Source organism: Limulus polyphemus, unplaced genomic scaffold, assembly GCF_000517525.1.
Source record: "Limulus polyphemus unplaced genomic scaffold, Limulus_polyphemus-2.1.2 Scaffold172, whole genome shotgun sequence".
Classification (NCBI taxonomy): domain Eukaryota; kingdom Metazoa; phylum Arthropoda; class Merostomata; order Xiphosura; family Limulidae; genus Limulus; species Limulus polyphemus.
The window spans coordinates 531975-556880 of NW_013665782.1; the positions used below are offsets into that span (position 1 = coordinate 531975).

General features: G+C 34.1%; 1 protein-coding gene across 4 annotated transcripts in view; it reads left to right on the forward strand.

The window, feature by feature from the left end:
• Positions 1 to 24906, forward strand: part of LOC106478011 (transcription factor AP-2-beta-like) — a 174808-nt gene that overhangs the window by 101308 nt on the left and 48594 nt on the right. The window contains exon 2 of one of the 4 annotated variants that reach the window (XM_022381531.1): positions 21607 to 21772. The exons of 2 other annotated variants lie outside the window; for them this stretch is intronic. In XM_022381531.1, coding sequence (XP_022237239.1) covers positions 21617 to 21772 — 156 coding nt within the window. In that variant the 5' untranslated portion in view covers positions 21607 to 21616. Of the gene's footprint in view, positions 1 to 21509; positions 21773 to 24906 lie in introns of those variants that run through there. One more of the 4 variants, XM_022381530.1, reaches the window with a different exon arrangement.

Genomic DNA, 24906 nt, shown 5'->3' on the forward strand with positions numbered 1-24906 from the left:
TGGTGGGCAGAGCACAGATAGCCCTTGTGTAGCTTTGTGCATGATTAAAAACAAACAAACAAAAACAAACAAGATTTTTACCTTCCGTATTTTGAGTTCTCGTATTCTAATAACAGTGACAGAAAATAATGTTACTGGATTAAAAGGTGCCGGGTGAAGCTTTTGAGGTGGTGGGTTCTGCTGACTGACTCCCCTTCCTTTGGCAACTAGCCCAAAATTAGAGACGGCAAACTTAAAACATGGGACTCTTTGGTCTGACAGTTCAGCCCACATGCAAATAAAATACCTTTCACATTGAAAGTCCCAAGTTCCAACTCTAAAGGACGAATAACATAGTTTAGGAACCCTGCAATTACCTGATAAAGACTATCGATCATCGACTGACTTTTAAGTTCTCAACCCTGAGCTCCTGTGCTATTCATTAGCCAGGGCGGGGATTTGAATCCAGTCATCTTCAGGTTTAATGTTATTAGGGAATTATGGTAACCTAAGTTTTGTTCTTAAGCCTATAATGTTTCTTATTAGCGTTTTTCGAACTAAGTTCAAGTTTTTTGTTAAAGTATTTTATACAGCAAAATGTTTTTTTTATATTCCGTTTTGGGAAACACTGGAATTATGGAGCGAGAGTTCCAAATTATGAAACAATGCATTATATTCATTATAAGCAAGGAAGTAAGAAAAGTATATTATATTAGGTATCTTCATTGCGGGTTGATTTATAATGCTGCACACAAGTAAGAATTTACAGCTAGTAACACTTATAAATACAGAGTTAACACAGAGATATATTTTGTCACACATAAATTCAACAATAACGTAGATATACTTTCTGTATATATAAACACATAACTTATGTTAGCAGTTACTTAGCTCTCTATTCTTTAAAGTGGAATTCATTTATATTACTGCTGATAATATTCAAAATTATTTTGAACATTAATGTTAATTTCATAAAAGATGATTTCGAATTGTTAATTTCGAATGTAAATTTAGGCCTAACGTAAATCTCTTAAGCTGGCAGCATCACGGTTGATATTATTAGGATTGCTACAGTTGGTTTAGCGGTAAGTCTGGAGACTTATAACGGATTTGATATCTACGGTGGGCAGAGTACAGATAGCCCATTGTATTCAAGTGTGCTTAACAACAAACTATTGGTGTTTCGGTAATATCAAAGGTACCCAGCTGCCGATTCAACGGTCTCTAATCGTTATGGGCTGTAATTTTCTTGTGTACTGAACTATAACATTAAGTACTTCTTTTTAATCTATTCAGTTTACTATAGACAACTAGCTTCATTAATTTAAGTCATTTAAATTTATAGTTCTGGTTACCTTACTTTTGATTAGACGATATTAATAATTACACATAACTATCTTACTTACTTACGCATACATTCTATCATGCATAAACACACAGCTTTCGTTGTAATATATTCGCATACATAAACGCGTTTTCTCGAACTGTCATGAAGCCAGAGTTTCCTTCTTGTTTGTACTCTACTAAATGTTTATTTTGGCGAGATATTACCGACATTTCTGCACATCGTTTCCTCGGGAATGTTTACCCAGAATACGATCGTTTTACAGTCACATGCTTTAGATTTTCTTGAACTGGCTCTTGTCTTTAAAACAATGGCTTTTTGTTTGTATAGGTACAACAATTGAATAATCTTTCTTTAACATAGATACAATGCAATTATATTTGCTCATACTCTTCTGTTAATGAATGGGTGATCGAATACATTCTTTACTTCCTCACTATAGCTTTATTAGAAACAACTATAAATACGTGCGCATTATGTGTAGTATTTCAACTGCCAAATACTTACCAACCATCTCTAAGTTCTTGTACTTACTTGCAGGAATGAACGTACAACTGCCAAATACTTACCAACCATCTCTAAGTTCTTGTATTTACTTGCAGGAATGAACGTACAACTGCCAAATACTTACCAACCATCTCTAAGTTCTTGTATTTACTTGCAGGAATGAACGTACAACTGCCAAATACTTACCAACCATCTCTAAGTTCTTGTACTTACTTGCAGGAATGAACGTACAACTGCCAAATACTTACCAACCATCTCTTAAGTTCTTGTACTTACTTGCAGGAATGAACGTACAGACAAACATACGGTTAATTCTAATACCCTCATTTCAAATATCCTCAAGTACGTGAATTTCTATTTATATAATTGAATGTACGACATATTCACAATTATCTTTTTTGAACTATTTAATAAACAGATTATCTTATTCAATGACCAATCTCGGATGTATGTACGACATATTAGAACAAATACCTATAGTTATCACTTCGCTTCAGTTAAAAACACAAAATGGGATAAAAACAAATTAAGGAAGCAAGGCAAACCTGTACAACCAATTTATCTGACGGCTCATTAAAAGGTTGAAAGATATTTTACATTCTGTTTTTAAGACTCAGTGCGAATATGTTATTATTTTTGTAGCGTAATAGATAAGGCATTCACTGAATTTTGCTAAGAGATCAATGTCAACCATAAGTAAAAATAAAAATAATCTTCAACTAATACAAGAAAAGCAAAGTGAAACAGGTAAGTCTTGTATTAAGATTCAAATGGCGGTTAAACTATAAATTAAAGATGGAATGAGCTAGGTGCCTAACAGCCACTAACTGAAGCACCTTTTGCTTTAGCTGTCACTCAAAAAGTACGGTAAATTAAACGTCTGGTTAATAATATACAGTCAATACTCGACTTTTGTCTTGCTGAAAAACGAACACCGGCCCGACAGGCAAATATATGAGCTAGTTTAAGTTCTTTGAGCTATTCACTGCCTCAGTAAGACATGATTTTAATTACCTCGAGCCCTCGAAGAGCCACAGAATACATTAGCTGTTCACAATAGCTCTCTTTGAACTTGCGAGATCTTTAGTGTAGTCCCGTCATTCAGTTCTTCTCTGGTGTACAGACTGAATTCACACGTTGAAGACATAAAAGAAAAATAGAAACTTGAAAGTACACACACAAAACGTCATAAACCAGTTTATTTATTTCACGTTCATAGCTGTGGAGGAAAGCAACCTTAAAAGCCCAATAAAAACATTTTCTGTCATAAATAAATGTGATTTCAATTTGCTCTCCTAAGTAAACAAAAATTATTACAGTCTACACACATCCTTAGTTGTGTGTTAAAGAATGTGGAAAATGCCCAATAACTTGCATCTCTTCGATATACCAACATGTAAACATGGATTATTTTATGATTTTATGATTAATTGCAGCTGTTATGTAATTTTCAATATAGTAACGTGTCATACTCGTGAAACCTAAGATTCTATCTAAGAAATTTAAATCGTGTTTCAATCAAAATATACACTGCTATACGTTTCTAAATTAATGTTAGGGAGAAGTAGCGTTACATCGTTTCATTTCATGACATATCATTTCAAAACGGAGTATTGTCAAAACAAACAGACAGCGAATACTGGCATCAATGTTTCATGAAATATTCTTGGCCACTCCTAAGAAAAAAAAGAGAAAAAGATAACATAGATGCTTGATGGGGTTGAAGTCCAATGATTGGGAGGTTATTTCATTCAATTACTCCCCCCCCCTCTTTTTGATGAAGGTGAAGTCCGGGTCAGTTGCATCAGCATGTGATAGCAAAAAAAGTCGTAGGAAATAGTCTTCATAATGCGTACTATAAAAAGCGCCATTTCTCATAAAGAAAAAGAGCTGTTTATCAGTGCTTATCTTAATCGCACCACACTTTCACCATCACCATATTGGTGGGATCTGGTACTATTTCTTCCTCACCATATATAAGTACATTAACATTATGTGGCTGCGATTGTTGAGAGCAAAATTATCAGATAGCTGTCACCACACAGTGTAAGATGATAGTCTGTTCTGTTTAAGTCTACCAAAAAAAAAAAAAAAAGATACCATTGGTGTAGAAGTAGTTTTACATTAATATTCTGAAACAAAAGTGGCCAATTCACAAAAACCTACTGTCATTGCCTGGCTTCAGTTTGTCTGCTGGCTCTTAACACGAATGAAAATCCAAATATATTTTATGAGGTGCAGCTATGGTTCATCAAGAATTAAGAACACTTTAGACTCTTCGGTTTACTTAAAAGTAAAAAGTTAGACGATATTATATGAGACTATTTTGTGTAACATAAATTGAGAGGCCATTCATGTGCATTTGAGATCATATGGTGGACCATCAGACACCTGATTTGTATAAAAATGAACTGAAAGAAGAGCGCGACATTATTTTATAATAATACGGCCTTGTCAAAGTAATGATAAAACAAGTTATATTATCCTTTATTTATTTATTTTTTGCGCAGTGTACATAGTTTGTTTACAATAATCGTGTATTACATGTCACAAAACAGACAACATCGATAACACTAAGTGGAGCAGCTGATCTAGACAAATAAACCAAGAGAAATAGGCTCTAACTATTCGTTGATACCATTTTTGGCTTAAGAAAGGTAATATAATTTTCCATAAAAACAGGCTGAACACGTTATATTAAAATGATTTGGAATACGCAAATCAGCAAGTCACATGATAACTACAGCCGATATGAAGTTGAGGTGGAACGGTATGTTATCAGAATTACATTTTGACATTGTTTGATGTTTGCGAAAGATATGTAAGAACCCTTTTCGACACAAAATATTTATACACTCACGTCATAAATATGTGTTCAGAACAAGGATTTAGAATTTTTGAGGACGGGATATCCATTGTGTTTAATGGGAGTGGAAAACAAAGAATTTTGAATCAGCTTGGGGAAGGGCCATTTAGAAAGATACTTACAACAAGTAGTATACCAGCAGTAAACAAGTATGCGTCGTCTTGTAACAGGTGGCATAAGCCGCCAACGTGCCCTAGACAATAGTGATTCGTGTCACCAAAGAAAACAACTTCGTTTACCAGTAGTGAAAATCTTTTAAAAAGTAAACAAACGCAATAGGAGGCTGTTAAAATAACCTTACTGCTAAGTTGGTTGAATGCAAAAAAATTGAGGCAAGAATAGAAGCGAAGAAGAGAATTTCATCCCTTCTAAGGTCCCAATTTACATATGTTAGATTTGCAGCACGTCTAGAGGTGGTGTATCTTTGCTGTTGTAATGGGTTTTGACCATCATTGTGTGTCATGGTGTGTATTCAGCGTTTGTGGTGTTTAAGAAAGGTTCAACAAAGGTATGACAGGTGGTTATTATAAATAAGTTGTAATAGCTAAACAATTAGCTTCATTTCTTTGTTAACGAATAAATATATTATGTGACCGCAAGTGCCCCCCCCCCCGGTGGCTCAACGATAACTCTAAGGCCTTATAACGTTAAAAATCTGATTTCGATACCCGCAGTTGGCAGAGCACAGATAGCCTTAATATTTTGCTTTCAGTTTTTGAAAAATATTCCTTTTACGAAAACGTCGCCAAAACAACATACAATGAGCTCAAGGCCGTATTCGGAAACTCTACGAAATTTTCGAAAATTGTTTGTTTGTTTGTAATTAAGCACAAAGCTACACAATGGGCTATCTGTGCTCTGCCTACCAAGGGTATCGAAACCCGGATTCTAGGGTTGTAAGTCCGCAGACATACCGCTGTGCCACTGGGAGGCTTTCGAAAATATCTGGTATATTGTGAATAAATCAAAATAACCTGTCTTGGCTATTTAGAGTTAGTGGGTCAATGTTTAGAAATCAAACCATCTTAGAAAGTGGATAAATCTTAAGAGGAATATTATAAAACACATTTAATTAAGCAAATTTAAACGGAATTTCAAATTTTCCCAACTGCTGGTGTCTTAAGGCGATATGATTGGCAAAAATCAAAACTTGCAAGTTTGTCGTGATAAATAGGCATATGAGGTATATTCTTATCAATTTGTAATTTATTGGACCGCCATTTTGTGAATGTTTATTTTTATTATGTTTTGACTCAACGAGTCTTTATGGGTTGTGCATTCCTGCGTTAATGAGTTTTTGCAACTTTGAATAAAGTATTTCCTATCCCGCCATCTAGGGGGCTTTAAATATAACAATTTGCTAATCTTTTCACTCTTCGCGGAATTACAGTTCTTTGCCACTTGGATAGATGATTTTATAATTTCTATTTTTGATTACAAGGGCCAGTTTTATAGATATTATTTTGTATATGTATTTTTTTCGTATAAAATCGTTATCTTGCAGCTGCTCGGTTATGGCGTCACAGCTGTAATTGCCTGAGGTAATGTACGAGTTCTAGATATAGTATAAATTTCATCCTTTGAAACATTTTCAGCTTAAATTACCTCAAGGAACATTCTTCTGTTAAGAAGAACAAAGGAAGTGTTTGAGCTTCTGAGAAGTGATAATGAACTCAGATCTATTTAATAAAGAAACTAAAATAATTTATTGAAACGCACAGCAACAAAAGAACACAGTGTAAAAAGACGGAGTTGTTTTTAATGTCAGATGTAGGATGTGGCTGCAAATTAACAATTATCAGTTTTTTATGTTTCTAGTTTAATGCTCAAACGACCAAAATATATTGAGTGATTGTTTTCTACAAAAATGTATTGAAAAAATCCTAATACAATTTTTACATTCTAAATTGAAAGCTGATGATAAGAAAATCTACGTCAGTGTTATTCAGATAGGGTTATTAGACTTAGAATCTTTCACTGGCATTGATGGAAAATTATTATCGAGTGCATTGGTTACAAAATATAAAGGTTTGTTATGAATTTTGCGCAAAGCTACACGAGGGCTATCTGCGCTAGCCGTCCCTAATTTAGCAGTGTAAGACTAGATGGAAGGCAGCTAGTCATCACCACCCACCGCCAACTCTTGGGCTACTCATTTACCAATGAATAATGGGATTGATCGTGACATTATAACGCCCCCACGGCTGAAAGGGCGAGCATGTTTGGTGTGACGGGGTTTCGAACCTGCTGACCGCAGATTCCGAGTCGAGCGACCTAACAACTTGGCCATGACGGGCCTACAAAATATAAAGGGTAAGGAATACTTACATGATAAATAAAATAAAAATTCTAGTTTTTTGGGGGGATCTTAATTACTTTACAGAGATGTTTAATTATGAAACTTACTTGAAGTTATGATACTTAGTATTATCTGCAGAAAGGTTTCATGTCTGATAGAGGTAATGATATGTTATTTATAAAACAAAGTGTAGAATGAGGCCTAGACCTTATGGTGTACCTACGTATTACATGACAGTGGTGGCGATTTGTGTACTGTCAAACGCGTATAGAAATACAGCTTAAGGACACAATACGTACATATATATCTATATATACTGTTTCTATTAAAGTATATAATGGCAAAAAATATTTATTTCACCACTCAATTTTTTCACACTTCTTCTAAATCATTGTCTGTTTTGAAACCCTAATGCATGTTGGTACAAATGTGTTTCATGGATGATGCAATGCTGTCTAATTATTACACCAGCAGCTTTATAGGCTGTCTGGGTATTAAATAAGCCGTTTTTAGACTATATGTAGAGGTTCTTACAGAGAATCAGCTTAGAAGCCTACCTGCTACAACGTGCATGTGATTCCACCATGGCCAAGGGTTGCGAGTTAACTCCATAGAAAAAAGCAGTCATTGTTTCTTTGAGCAAGGAGGGACTTTCGACAAACCAGATTGCTAGAAGAATTATATTTAAGCAGTCTAATGTGTGCCGATATATAGAGATACTGGCTGTGTGGAGTGGTGGAAGGAAGGGGTAGGAAAAAAGCTTCCACAGCAACTGATACTCATCAGCCTACAGAATCATGTCCATGTGCACTGTCTAGTCTCAGTTGTGTCTGGTCGTCACTCAGCAAGACAGCTAAAAAGGAAACTTCTCCTTACCAACATGATGAGGAAGATGAGGGTCAGGTGAGATGGGGATGCATCTCTTGGCCAGGGTGTGGAATGCCTGTATTTTGTGAAAGACAATGTCAATACCGACAAGTGCATCGAGATCCTCGAGTCCCGGTTAAAACCAAAAATTTGGGATCATTTCAATGGAACTGATCAGCACACATTCTAGGATGACTCTGCTCTATGCCACAAGGCTAGAAAGGTTGGTAATGTTTGTGCACTCTGTGCATTAGACGTGAAATATAGAGGAAATTTCACCCTACGTGTATTGAAAATCTTAGGTTTTAGTTTATTGCTTCAGGTGAAGGACTATCTTTGAAGAAAGAGGAACAAGACACTATGTTGGCCAGGCAACAACCCAGATCTAAACCCTATCGAAAACTGCTGGAAGATAATGGATAACAAAGGAACTGCAGGAAGCCCTAATCCACGTGAGGCACCATGAACTCACCCCTCGTGCACTCTATACTACAACAATGTCAAGTAAATATCAAGGCCAGAGAGGGCACAACCAAATATTAAAACACGAAACAGACTGTGAACACTTTTTGTCAATTATATTAGTGGTGTTATCCTTAGATTTAGGTTTTCTCACTTAGAGAAAGTTTTCGTATTTGCCAAGTATTTGTTGATCATCTGCTGTAATACGTTTGTCACTGGTTTGTTTGTTAATAAAGACACACACACATATATATATATATATATATGTTTTGATGACTGAAATATGAGTCAGCTTATGCCATACAATGTCCATAACCATTTTACACTAGCTCTGACACTTCCCCAATGCACAAGCTCGTACAAAAATTACAGGTATCAAGAAAAGTGTGAAACAAATTAGGTGATTCAATAATTTTGTTTTCCACCACTGTAATATTAACAATGTTTTTACAACGATCATGATTTTCTAAATATTAACATGTTACAAGTTCCGTGGGAACAGAAATTATATTCCATTATAGTAACATGCCGTTAGTTTTTGTTTTCAGACCATTAGCATTTTGATAACATTCAAATTTAAATGCCATATTTGTGAAAATATTTATTCTAATGAAACTTAGAATGTAGCGTTCGAAAGGATGAGCTGGGTGTGAAACCGATGGTTCATGGTTTGTGGTCCGTTACCGTAAAAAGTTAATACACGTCGGAGCCGTGGATTTACTGTTACAGCGACAGTCAAAGCCTACTTTTCAATCAACTCTCTAGCGTTGGCTGTGGATGCTAGTCTAGCATTATAAATTTAGAGGTTATGCGCACCTAACGTTTTGTGTAACTTTGTGCGAGAATTCTGAAACAAGCAATCAAATAAGTTTTGAAAGCATTGTAATTTTTATTGTTCTTACCAACAAAACAAGTACAGTTCTGAATAAGCCGTATCATGCAATCCGAATTAGTAATATAATAAAGAATTACCAACAACTGTATTTCTATACAATACTTGAAACAATAGACACAGCGGCGGGTACTGTTAGCTAGCTGCTTTTCGTGTACTTAAAATTAGGGATGGCTACAGCTCTTTTGTAGCTTTGCGTGAATATCTAAAACAACCTGTTAGGTGACGCTAGAATATACGGAGAGTGTTCATACAGATTTTTACCGTTAATTTTAGAAATATTCACATGTCTTTGACTTCGCACTGATATTTCCCTTGTTTCGAAAAAAAGACGTATTTATGGACCTTCATTTTCATCTTCTATTTTAAAAATTGTTGGATTATATAAATTTTAAAAGAGGTGTCAAAGATTCATTGGGCATTTCATGAACAAGCATTTTTTATAATGTGTGAAGCCCTCAATGGCACAATGATATGTCTACAGACTTACAACGCTAAAAACCGGGTATCAATAACTGTGGTGGGCAGAGCACAGATAGTCTACTGTGTAGATTTATGCTTAACTACAAACAAACAAATAAGGTGTGAATTAGCTAAAACTCCGTAGCTCTTAATTTAAGATGTCACTGCTATATTCCTGTTTCAAAATCATAAAGATCCTATAAATCAGTTTAGCAAAAATTTACCTGTTTTGATTAAAAGTTTTCCCGACTTCTGCATCGATTACTCCGATATTTATACGAAGGAAAATGTTTGTTGACACTTTTATGGAACCTCATTTCAACTTCATGTCCAAATGTTGCCCTCACTTAAGCAGTCGGTGATTTGGAAAAAAAAATAAAGCGATAACATCTGAAGACTTTTACGATTTTAGGCACTTAATCTTTGTCTGGTGAATTGTTCACCAGCATTGTCCTTGGAAAGTTGACAATTTGTGGCTGTTATCGTCTTATCGACTTAACTGATCAGCGAGAAAGTCTTTCTTTTGAGCTGAAGATGAAACTTTAAACTGTATTATTGTCAACATACTTTACTTTAAGTTTGTCTAAACAGGTGGGGAGGGATAAAGCAATGTTTAATCAAGCACAATAATTTGCCTTTTTCGACGTGAAGGCAAATATTTAAAAGTAGAAGCTGCAGTAAATGATGTAATTCTTTATATAGTATTAAGAACTATCATAGAAATACTTTTAATCATGGGATTGCAAACGTTTACAAAAACCTACGTCTTCTTTTTATACAAACACCAGTCAAACTTAAAAATGATTTATTGGTGTATGATCATTGTTTGGACATTACTGTCTGCACAATATGTGTGATGTAAATAATTTCTCTCTAAGCCACAGTGTCTTTTAATGAAAATGTTTGAACGTAAACTTAAAATAATATGTATGATGTTATGATATAATATTTGATTAAAGCATATAATATAATAAATTAGAAAGGTTCTGATAAAAATACGATAACTTCGTCTATTGGTTTGTAAAATGTTTGACGTATACAATTAAAATTTAGTAACTATAGTTACAAGAAACCTGATTGAACAAATAACAGTGGCTGATAATTTTATGGTTTATTTTTGTTTAACAAAACGTTTAGAAAGTAATAATTTAATTTTCCTTCCTTGGGGCATCAAAATTTACACATTGGTAAAGCCACCAATACAAAATAAAATGATGACTGCTGAGTGGAGAAAAACAAACAGCAATTAATTAATTAATTAATTAATACATCTGAAATTTTACAAAAAAAAGCTATAATATACCAAAAAAAAAACATGTTGGAAAATTCTTACAGCTGCTATTGGTGTTTTAGTCAAATTTCTTTTTGTGTTGGTTGCACATTTGTCGTATGCATGCCTGTACTAACTTTAAATATATTTACAGAGGGGATTGGTTGGTTGTTTATCAAGACCTGATAGATAAAAACAGTATATCTCGATGAAGCTAATATGACAAGTGGAAAGGATTTGATTGAATACCTTATTGTTTCCTGAAGTTCTTTTGACAGAAATATCTATCAATATGTTTTGAAAGAGTATAGATAATTATGTACATTCTTTGCATGTTGGGTGGGATTGAAGCCTGTTGAACGTGTATACTATTTCATTCGGTCAATTGTTTATTCTTCAAAAAATGTTTAGACCACTCGAATACGGTGAGGTAGGTGTTATCGTCCATTAGTCAGGCCCCCCAGTGGCACAGCGGTATGTCCGCAGACTTGCAACGCTCGAAACCGGGTTTCGATACCGTGGTGGGCAGAGCACATATAACCAATTGTGTAGCTTTGTGATAAACTACAAACAAATAAACCATTAGGCAGAAGTCAGGGCCAGTTGCACCAGCATGTTGCAGCGAAAAGATTGTAAGATGGGTTCTTTATAATGGGTGCTGTTATTGGCATCTGTTCTAGGACGTGTAGATCAGTACGATCACCAATTATTACACTTGCCTACGCCATATTTCCACAACCTATACATTAAAATGCGGTTGGATATAGAACCATGATCTCTCCTAAAGAGTGTACATGTATAAAATGTGGTATAATTTAACAATACCATTTTTAGCACCTCTAGGTGTCATCACTACACCAAATGCACACTATTAAGGTGGTGACAGGTGATGAAACTTAATATTACATGTAGGCTCTAATAAAGTTACCTTCGGTATAGGATGGTAAATGGAGATGGTCTTAAGCCCTTATAATTTAAGAATATACTTTACTGCAAATCAGAGGAATATACCATACATATGTACACGTTGTTCATTAGTTATAAGTGGACTAACAATTCGACTGCTTAGTACTTATGTCCGATTGCGGCTATTGCAAGTTATTTTTTGCAAGATGATTTTATATTCCTCTTCGAGAAAGTTCACAATCTATCTCCGTGCTTGAGAAATGGAATAATTCAGCATATACTTATATATTTTCTCATGTAATACCTATGCTAGATGTTATTGATTTATGTTCTGGCAGTGGATGAAGTGATCCTGTAATACAGAAAGTTGAGTACGTTATATTAAAATGATTTTGCACATGCGAATCAGTAAGACACTTGGCAATAAAAGACGATATAAAGTCTCGGTGAAAAGGTATGTATCAGAATTTCATTTTAACATTGTTTGGCGATTCATAGGTGGTATGATGACACCAAAATTGATTGCTTTTGGGAAAAGTATATAAAAGCTCTTTTAGACGCAAAATATTTATACACTTAGGTCATAAAGATGTTTTTAAATAGGATATTTTATAATATTCAAGGATCTAATTGAGGTGCACGGTCATCAGATAGAGTATGACATGGCGAGGATATATAGACTGTAACGATGTATTGCGGCACTCAAATTGCTTTAGTATAACGTGCTCACTCACCCTCTGTATTTAAGTCTCTTGCTGGATGATATCTGTGAATCTCACAAATTCTATATTTTATATATGTGTCCTGGAGCTCCAAAAAAGTACTGAAGATATTTATTTATCTGTTGTTGGGTGTTCTCAAAATATGAAATAATACGCACTAGTTTGGTTATTTGTTGATAGGCGTTCTGTAAGTCCAATAATACAAATACTTGTTTATCATTTGCAAAGTGCTATTTGATATAATATGCCTTGTTTGGTCCGTAAGCTCAATACTGTGCCACATTCTTAACGTATAATTTATTTTGCTTTTTGTTAATTTTATAGGTTCTCTTATTGTAAAAATGTCCTCCGGTGGGACAGCGGTAAGTCTTCGAATTTACAACGCCAAAATTAGGGGTTCGATACCCCTTGGTGGACATAGCAAATAGTCCGATGTAAACATTAATTAGTAGTGTAGTGTTTGATCAGAATAATACGACATTTGACATTTTGCTAGTTGAAGTAAATGTTATTTTACAGCTTCTAGTATGAATTAGTACTCTTAACATCGCCCCGCCTCAGTGGCACAGCGGTATGTCTGCGAATTTACAACGCTAGGAACCGGGTTTAGATACCCGTGATGGGCAGAGCACAGATAGCCTACTTAATACCACAATCAGTTATAAATATATATATATATATACATATACAGAGTATCACAGATTACAGATATCCTTGTTAAGTAAACTGTAAAAAATTCTAAATATCTTTAACACATTATCCATAATGTTTCTTTTACATTAAATGTTTATAAATTGAGGAAAGACTACTTGATTAATCGAACTACATCCTTCTAGTAACGTAAAGAGTGGCCATAATTCAAACGAATTTAACTAATTTCAAGATAATTTAAAATTGTTAACTTAAAAAGGAGAATAGGGATCGTGAAAAAAAATACAGAAACAATTTGAATCAAAGTGCAAAGATTATATTCTCATGACTATGACTAGGGGATCTAAAAAAAAAAGAAAACAAACCAGGCTGTAACTAATGACATCATGTCTACAGTACTTACCATTTTAGTGGAACCAAAATATGGACTTGTAGCTTGAGAAAATAATGTATACACTATTTCCAGCCTAGTTTGTTTACGTTTCTAGAGTCCATAGTTCTAGGCTTGAATATATAATCTTTGCATTTTGATTCAACTTGTTTCTGTAATTTTTTGACGATCCCTATTCCCCTTTTTAAGTTAAAAAGTTTTAATTTTCTTGTTTCTTCCGTGTTTTTATGTCTATTTATGGAGAATAAATGTTAAGCTACATACATGCATATGCATTCAGTTGAATGTTACATGTTTTTCAATAGTTTACTGCTGCATTGGCTTTTTTTTACCACCCAGCCATTATTTACAGTTGGTTTTGTGCCTGAGGTTTCGTGTAAACACGCGTTTAACAAGCGATGTACGAAATCAGTAGAATAAATCACCACTCACAAGAGTAGAGAAATCTACTATTATAATCGTTTACTGTTAAAAAGCTCATTGAAATAGTCGCAGTAAACCACGTAGAGACAAAGTACGACAGCGAACTTGAGAAGTGATAAATGCTCAACGTGGCAGTTTACAATTAATGCGCTATAAGTTGCACAAATTATTGTACAATTAATGCGCATTAGTAAAACACCGAATATTTTCAATGGCGAAAAGTGAGGGACTTAGAAAAATTATTCAGGGCGAAAAAACTATGATGCTGGAATTAATTCTAAAACTACCTCATGACATACCCAATGCAGCATTCATTACTGTTATCCAGGTTTCGGTAAAATATTCGTAGCAGTTTCTTCTGTAGCGCTTGTAAAACTATAATGAATAATAATAAGGCTGGAGACACTGTTATAATATAAATATACACATTCTTAACTATAATAAAAGGAACATGCTCGCCCTTTGAGCCGTGGAAGCATTATCATGTGACAGTCTATCCCACTCTTTGTTGGTAAAAGAGTAGCCCAAAAGTTGGCGGTGGGTGGTGATGACTAGTTGCTTTCTCTCTAGTATTACACTGCTAAATTAGGGACGGCTAGAACAAATAGCCCTCGTGTAGCTTTGGGCACACTTCATAACAAACCAAACCAACCAACTAGTATAAGGGTGTTTTAATGGCTTCTACATTCCTGCGATGCTTGAATGGCTTGTGTAGGTAGCGAAGAATAACTTAGAAAATTTTAGAGGATAGAAATTTCGAGTTTAAAAAATTAATTTAAAAGTAGCCCTACAACCTTCGCAGGAGTTTATTTAGTAGCTGTGCAAAGATGTTGTCGCAGTGTACCTGGCCGTTTTTGCTGTAAGCTTCGGTGCTTGAATGTTTTCGAAGAAAAAACTTGACCGGTAGCGATTAAAAACTGATAAAATCTCTCCATCTCTTTCAAGATGTTTTTCTCCCCTTATGTTCTATTAACATTTTTGCTAACTTCCTGGGCGAACTCTATTATGAGCCATTATCGTGGTTCATGATTCTGAAGTCTATAGTATATAATACTGATGTTAAAATATTTCTAAAAATAACGATTTACTGAAAGTTATATGTCAAGGTGCTTCCAAACATTAGCTTCAATTTGCTGACTTACCTATAGTCGTGGATAAATTATATGTTTGTTGTTTTCTTTAGAATTTTCGCGCAAAGCTACACCAATTATCCTTAATTATAAACTGATAGACTGGAGGGAAAGAAGATAATCAACTGCACCCATCGCCAACATTTAGACTACTATTTTGGGACGAAATAGTGGGATTTACCGTCACTCTTATAGCGTACCCACACCCCTAGAGTACGTAGCGCATTTTTGAGGAAACAGGACGCAAACCATGAACATTTAGATATAGAGTTCGATCACGCTAACCATATCTAAAGGAATCTGCCAAAGAAGAAACAGTTAAGCGGCTACCATTCTAGTCGGGTCATAAGAAGGTTTTTAAATTCAGATTTACGAGTTGATTATACTTGCCTAAAGGGCACATACAAGCAGGAGCGAACTCAACAGGGGGACAGCCGGGCACTGCCCGGGGCTCATGGCTCATAGGAGCCCGAAACATGATTGATTAAGCGAATTTGTTATAGGTAGCTCACTAACTGGTAAAAGTTTATCAAGTTTCATATCGGAAAATATAGATTTTTAGGGAAGCGAAACAAACTCTACATGTTATATTACTACCTACAACTACGTAGTTTATATTTTGCTCAAGTTTCATATCGGAAATATAGATTTTTAGGGAAGCGAAACAAACTCTACATGTTATATTACTACCTACAACTACGTAGTTTATATTTTGCTGTTTTAACGTCAAGAATAACACTATCTGCTCAGCTTGAAAACTCACCACACTTTACTTTCCTATTATAAAAACAATTAAATATTCAAATTCTATATAAGCAAGATTATTACAAATTGTTACTTTAAAAAAGGGGGGAATAAGGATCTAAAAATAATACAGAAATAAGATAGGTAGCTTAAAGTGAAAATGCAAATTTTTGAAAATCCCTATTCCCCTATTTACATTAACACTTTTTAATAATATTGTTTCTTTATGTCTATCATGGACATAAATCTGTATAATATCAACAGTGTTCTATATAAAACAGTTTAGTTTAATGAAATACGTAGTTGGTGTCTGATGTTCTCTCGGAAAACAATGACAACCTTTGGATTGGCTTCATGCAGATTGGATGGCTATTGCTCCTGATATCATTACCACAATCTTATCTTTGATAGTGGTACTGTGTGTATGATCGCTATGAACCATGGTGATCAAATATCACATGTTATTTAGTATTCAATGTTGCACAAATGATTGTACAATTAATGCGCATTAGTAAAACACCGAATATTTTCAATGGCGAAAATGCATGTTAGCTAATAGTTATATATATATATATATATATATATACACGCAGGCTTTATCGTTTTCTTAAGTTGTAAATCCGTATATATATAGATAGCCATATGAATTGTTCAAGTTGTATAGATGCATGCATGTATATTCAATACAAATATAGGACAATGTGCTATAATATAATAGGATATGTATAGAAATAATCATTTTCAATATTTCTTAGAGTTGTTATATTTCCCATTCTTCTTCCTCATTTCTGCTGACCATAGTAAGGGCGGTCACGGTTCTGGTGCAGCTGGCCAGATTTCCTCTTGAAGTGACATTCTGCACATTCTACGAGATCGAAAACGGGTTAATTAACTATTATGAATTGATTATATTAATATGTACTTCCCCAACCATTTTTGATGGATTTTGGGTCGTGACACTTCTACGATCCTCTTCCACTTGAACGACCCCAAACTCTGGTGGGCCGTCGCTGCTGTATATTTTATTTGAAACTAAATATTTTCTAAATAAAATACATAGCTACAAAATTTCTGTCTCACTTTTGCCTAGAATCGCCATCATTTTCGCCACTTCCTGCTTGCACGATTCTTGCCACTCCTTATATTCAACTTCAAGGATGTTTACTCTATCTGCAGTGTTGGCTATAATTCGACACTTACCATCAGCCATCATCGTGATTGCCGATCCGATGCTTAAACTCGAGTTTGATGCTATTCTTTAAACTGTAGCCTAAAACTTTCTATTATGGGAGACAACCTAGACATTTGTATAACGTTTTAGACATTTGTGTAACATGGCCAAAATCGATCATGCATTGGTAATAAAAATTGTGATTTTGTCAGTAGCATGGTGTCCGAAAGGGCAGGAACCCCGTATATAAACAAATGATACACAGTATTAATACAGTTGAATAATAATCTCTATGATACATGTGTCATGCCTACCATAGAAATAATGAATTACATCCACGACCTGCACGCAGTTATACATATATACATGTAGTAGATTATGAGGCTCCACATAAACCACAGACTACATTAAAACGATTGGGTGTGAACGACTATACAGCTGCTGTTACTTGCTAGTTAGTCAAATAGACGTAAAAACTACCCTACACAGTGCGCAATAATGCGTTTGGTAACATTGCCCAGGTTTTATTACAATACTCACAGTCATTTTTGCTGTAGGCTGGTGTGACAATATCAAATAATAATAAAGAAAAATGAGCGATGCCTATTATGAACCGCTAGCGTGGTTCATGATATAGGTTCACTGTAGTGAGTAAAAGAACTAAATACTAAACATAAAAACAATTTATGTTTTGTACTTATTTCTTAACCAATCAGTTAAACCATATTTCGCGAAATATTAATTTGTTTGAAAATATTATACAGCTAAATATTTTAAAACATATTCTGATTTAAAAAAAAAAACGAGGAAAATGTAAAAATATTAATTTACTTATATTATCTTAATATACTGCATTCAAACAGAATTGTCTTATGATGGATGTAGAACATTTTCGAAGAAACCATGATAATTAACTTATGATGCATATATGCGTAAAATAGAGGTTAGTGAGTATACGCAGGGTTCCATAACTTCCGTTTCAGTAAATGTTTGGTTGAAAGGAAAAAAATACGCATTATGGTTATAAAATTAAGATCTGAAATCAGTTTAAAAAAAACAACCAAAATCTTCATTGCCAGGGAACCTAACCAGTTTTAGTTCGTCCTTGTCTATCAGTATATTAAGGAAAAAGTTCTCGTTGTTTCCTTCCGAAAAAGCAGAACTTTAAAAGATATCCTTGTTCACACAAAAGTGAATTACATCACACAACAAAATGGTTGTCATCCATGCAATATAGTTCGTTGTCACACCTGCAAGTTCATAAAAACTACCGACTCATTTTCTGACAAACACAGCCAAAGAAACTTTAAAATATTCAAAGAAATCACTTGTGGAACACAAAACACAATTTACCTTATACTGTGAAAAAATGCAATTACCAATATATAGGACATACACAAACAACTCTTAGAGAACGTTTCAACAACCATAAATCTTCTATTAACACCAAAAAAGATCTCCCTGTTGCTCAACACTTTAATCAACCCCGTCAATCCATTAACGATGTTACTCTCATCGGAATTGAAACAGGATTCAAAATTAAAGCTGATAGAGAGATAAATAAAGCTTACTGTACTACCAATCTAAACACTGTTCGACCTTTTGGAATCAGTTTAGATCCTGGAATCAGCAATCTCCAATCATTGGTTTCATCTCTGTCAGAAAAATAATTTTTGTTCTTTGTTATTTCTTTCATGTAGTGTGAACCCTAATTTTTCTAAAACTTACTATTTATTTAAGATAATTTTCCATAACTGTTTGCATAAATTAATTAGCATAACATATCTTTTGCAACCAGTTTCCAGGTGCCACCTTTATTTTACTTAAACACTTAATTATAGTTTTCTTTCTTTTTTTTTTAACCATTTCTAAAGCAAAATATCCCTAACACCTTTTTACATAACGCTCTCGTCGCCGGCTACATTGTACCGGAAATGAGACACTTACAACAGTACATGGAAAACTATACTCCACATTTCCTGGAATACCAGATGACCTTCATGACGTCACTCAACACCCTTTATATATTACTCATTCGATTACACACCAATCAAAATTCCATGGAAGTCATAGCTTATTCCCCGAACGTTAACTGCTACAAACTATAAAATTATCAGTAAGCCAAGAAAGGGGCGAACAGAAATAGCTTTAACTTCTGAACACCTCCTGGGTATTAAACCTAAATACCTACCACGATTGGATTGGTCACCACCGTTCCCAGTTTGCCACTGAAGAAGAAGTGTCCAACTTTCGAAAGCGCTCGGATTATAGGGTTTTATCATTTTGTATTAAGGAAAGTGTGTAACCAAAGGACTTATGATTCTGGAGAACTATGAAACCCATTCCCAGTTCTAACTCTATATTTATATCTTGCTTTATCCAATATGCTTTACTATATTATCAAGGAATACAGTGTTATTTGGGGTTTAGTAGGTTTCAGTGAAGATAAAAACTTTCTACACATATTTGGTGTAATTGAATATACTTTTTGATACTTATTCAAAAATATAAAACCAGCAAGTTTTGGCTTATGCATTTTTTTCATTCAATTTCTATTTTATGTGTAACTTTATCAGAATTTTTTTATATAAAATTAATACTTTTTTTATTAACTTGGCTGAAAAAAAAAAGGTTTTCTTCTATATTAACTCCATGACGAAAATTCTGTGTTATGATTTATTTTAAACCAAATTAAATATAATTTTGGGTGTTGTTCTTAGGCTAATGTATTGATCTTATGATATATATACAATGAGAAGTTATTTTAACAACTGAAACAGTATACACATTAAAATATTCGAGATCACTAGAAATCATGGTAATTAAGTGAAATCAGCTCTAAATGTGTATGGTGAATTAATGGGTGTTGTTTGTTTGATTAGAACATTATGCGCAAAGCTGTAAAAAAAGACCTTCTCTAATTTTGAATTGTTAGACTAGAGAAAATGCATCTAGTCAATAGAACTCGGCGCTAATTCTTGTGTGACCAAATAATAAGATTTGAAACTATTCTTGTAGAGTATTCACGACTCCACAAATTTCTTGTGGTAAGGGAACACAAGTCACGAAACCATTGGATTTACCAAGTGGGTGATATCCTATTAGAAGTGTAAAGAAAAGCTGTTGTTGTTGTTTTTATTCAGTGCGTACTGTGTAGTACTGGGCTGAAGAACAACTTTTCGTTACTTTTTTATTTAAACAACTCGAAATTTATCAAAATATAACCACGAATTAATTAACGGAGAAATATGGTGTTTGGTATAAAATTAGCAAATAATGTGCAGTGTTTGAATGTCTCGTAGGCAACAACATAGATTGACTTGATATTACTTGTATGAGGAATATAGGGAAATGTCTTTGGAGAGTAGCGTATTATTTGATAGGGAAATAGTATAGTGTTTGTTTAGAAACTGGTGTAATATTTGCAAGAAAAGATGTGTAGTGTGTGGGTGTAGGGAGAGCAGTCATTGTTTATAGTGAGAATAATAGTGTTGGAGAGAGTTTTAAGAGGAAGTTTTGAAAACCAACTGCTACTATACACAGATTATCAACGTGAGTTCAGGGGAAAGATTTGCACAATTGTATTTTTCGTTGTTTTGAACAGGATCTACCCCCTTTTAAATTCAACTCTTGGAATTCTTAACTTTCTTCATTTCGCAGAATAACGAGCAGCATCTAAGGTGATTCAAGCCACAGTATTTGACCATATAAACATAGTCAGTTTAGGTTACCGAGTTCATTATAGAGAAGCAGTACTAAATAACGGCTCAAGCAGGTCAGAGCCAATGAAAATAGTTTACTAGAGTTCAGAGGATTTGGGTAGAATGAGATATAAGAATTAGTGAGGTTGAACTATTTGGTTGGAATGTAGCTCACGGAACAGTTACGTATAAAGACAGAGGCATGTTGTTAGTGTTTATTATTGTTGTGTTTTTATATAGACGAGTCACATAATCGTACAAGTTGCATTCCCGACGAAGATGAACTTTTGACAGAATGATGTTTTCTTCAGTTCAACAACGCGTAAGCTTCCTACCTCTTATCGGACAAGCATGCCTGCAGGCGTCTGTGTATTTCAATATCATCGGCAAATCGTCCTGCCCTCGACCCGTCGAGCCGCTATTCCCCTTATGTCCCGTCCTCCCATCTCTCTCTCTCTTCTTTTTTTTTTACTTAAGTTTCTCTCTCCCTCCCTTACCTGAGGTCACGTGCAAGAATTTCTGTTGCTTCACAGAACAACTCGTCCTGCATGAGGCAGCTGTAAAGATAGCACGCGCGCACGGTCAAATATTCTCGCCGTCAGCGACTGGCTGGTGGAAAGCAGGTACAAGTATTATAACTATTAATCCAAAGGGAAGAAGTACCCGTTCCCGCTCGCGGAAGCCACTAGTGTAGTGCATGTAGCGTCGCATGATTTACTTTGTCTTACTGATTTTTTCGCTAAGTTGATCTTAACTGTTTTTTTCTCTCCCACGCACCGTGTTTTATCATTACCTAATTACCGTTATCACCACCTTAGGATATTGAGTATGGCCCAAATTAGTACGATTGCACCTGCAGGTAGCCCTGGAGGCCAAAAACAGAAAGATCCTGAAGGCAACAATGAAATGGCCGAACAACTTTCTCCTGGTGAGAGCCCTAAAAGCGATCTTCCTTCAGCTTTTGATCTTATTGATTCTCCTGAGGTATCGTTCAACGAAACTTAAATTTTTCACTTTTTACCTTTAAGTAACAACTACAAAAGTATCATACTTTTCCCAATACCAATTTTAACTGGTGTTTACGTATTTTTACTTATCAAGTTTAACATACTGTATTTATTTACTTTATACCTTTATTGTATTAGATAAAGCATTTAATTTTAAGTTATACCTGTTTATATTTATAAGTGAGAAATTGAATGGATTTAGATAGATTTTTCTTTTTCTTATACTGTTATGTACATCGAAGCAAATACAGCATAAAGTTAAAAAACTGTGGGTAAATATAGTATACCATCTTCCGTTAGGTGTTTATAGTTATACTTAGAAGTAACTGTGAGTAAATATAGTATACCATCTTCCGTTAGGTACTTATATTAGTTATACTCAGAAGTAAATGTGGGTAAATATAGTACACCATCTTCCATCAGGTACTTATGGTTATAGTTAGAAGTAACTGTGAGTAAATATAGTATATCATCCTCCATTAGGTATTATGGTTATACTAAGAAGTGATGATGGTATGAGATTTTCAAGGAGTTTTCATAACACTTCAAAAAAAATGATATGCTGTAGAAGACCAACGCCAGGTAATTTTGGCAGTTATTTAAGCTGTTGACTATATATCCAAAAAATAATCTTTTTCGTTCCCTGTACTTAAGTTTTTAAATACCAGACTCAGAGTTAGATACTGTTATCGCCAGAGGACTAGTAATTATTCCAGTTATAATTTGAAAGTTTAATGTAATGTTTGTCATCATTACGGTATGGTCATAAGCTACATTCGTTTAGAGTTAATTCATTGTTGTTTTCGTTTTGTTTTTACGTTTAGCAAAATACTTAGTTTGCAGATATTGTCATAATTCAAAAAGCTCTGAAATATATGTAATGAGTGTGTGTGTGACTGTTTACATGTATCTTTTTTTAACCCATGATATTGCGATTGAGATTCCCAGATCTTCCAGATTACGGTTTTCAGAGTAAAGACGACAATAGTTTAAACCGATTATTAAAATTATCATTACAAATTCTCATATCTCGTGAAATAATTCAACGTATGCTCTCATACAACCAGACATTACATGTACATTAAAAAGTTTTTAATCGTTATTTACTTCTCGTGGATGAAGTAATAATGCTTGCAACGATATATTGTAATTGCATGGTATTTCTAACAATTTATAAATTTGCATTAATTTTGATTTTGAAACGCAATCATGATGTACGACGTAGAATATCTTGGCTAAGTGTATAAGTCCACGTTGAATCTAATTAAGATATATCTTTTGTCTGTTAATATACGTCATTGTGCTCTTTATTTTCTAGACGAATTAGCTTAGGTTTTGTATAAAATATGCAAACAATGTGTATGTAAAAGTAACTGCTGCTAATCGAGTTCTCAAGAATGTTACGCACTTTTCGTTCAAATGGTGTAAAGTAATTTGAAATGTAGTAATAATTTATTTTGTCTGTGGTTATCTAACCTTTGTGTGGTCCACAGAAGTTTTAGTACACTGACTCCTGTATTCATTCATGATTGACAAGTTTCGTGTAGAAGGTTTCTTTGCCTTGGCCGAATTTTTTTACAAATAATTTTCCGATTGTTGTTATAAGTAAACAAACATTCAAGAAATAACACTACATATATGATGATCTTCATGTATTATTGATATTTGAACTAAATTTCTATTTTTCTTTTTAATAAGTTTTTATTAATCATTGCGTGAATGAACCTGGCTCTGTTTTCGTACTGGGAGAAATTAAGTACAACGTTTTATCGTTATATAAGATCTTAATTTACATTATCCTAAAGTTATTATTGTGCACCATATGACAAAATATATTGATAAATTTAGCAATCACAGCGACGCCGAACGTGCTAAGAACTTCAATTAGACTTGTAAGAAATTATTCAAACATGACACATGTTAAGTGCTACTTGTATTCTCAGCATATTGTTAATGGTGAAATGATAGTGACGTGTTAAGTATTAATCTTTATTATCACAATCACATTAATAGACTATTAACGATGTCATGAATGATGACGAAAAGTGACTATATTTGCTACTGTAAGTCATGAACTAAAAGAAATGAAGACTACATAACTGCCAGAGACATTTGCTGAAAAAATGTTTTTCACGTATCTGAATTAAGGTCTTATAGAAGCACTATATAGTTTTCCATTATCATCTTTATCTACCTGTAGAATGTTACTTACTGAATCTATATAGGAATGTACTTTTTCCAGTATTAATCTGGGATGCTTAGTTAGAAGTGGTTGTCTGTCTATTAACTCATTTGTCTGCTGTAATCTATCTATCTGTCGGTTTGTTAGCAGTGGTATAGGAAAAAGTTGCAAAGTGGGGGTGTTTGGTTAGACATGTAGATACTATTTATTGTATAATTTACAGTTGCTATACAAGTCAAGTATGTAAAAGTGGGGGTGCTAGAGCACCACTAGCACTCCCGGTTCCGACGCGACTGAATAGTGATTAGTAATGTCAGTTATATGAAGCAAATATAATGATGATCGGTTTATTGTTTTATATCAAACTCTGATTACAATAATTTGCTTTAAAAGTTATATTCTCCTGTGAGTTGACTAGAGAATTGGTTTAAAGTACAAAAACAAATGCTCATTTTCTTAAATACCTACTAAAATTACTATAAAATTAATTCACTGCGGTCTTAACTAGTTCAAACAAAAGGGCTTCTTTATTATTAAATCATATAATTATGACTGTGCCTGCTTTGTATTCAGCCTTTTATATTAAAGCTTTCGTAACTTGTTACTTTAAATGTAGTATGACAAAGCGAAATAAGCAGAATTATAGTTTGTAAACTTTGGGCTTCTCTAAGGTGGTTGCAAGACATACTGTACACATAACGAACATATGCGACTATTTAGAGCTTTAGAAATCTATGATTTAGTACAGTTACATCGTTGCAAGCGAAAACAACAGATATATATACAAATGATTAAAAGTAGCCAATAGCAAATGTATGTATCATTGTGCTATAATTTTCGTCATTCTTATTAAAGAATAGTGAGAAAAGACTAGATACCATTAACGTATTTACAACACAGAGACATTTAAGTGGACACAGAAAGATATA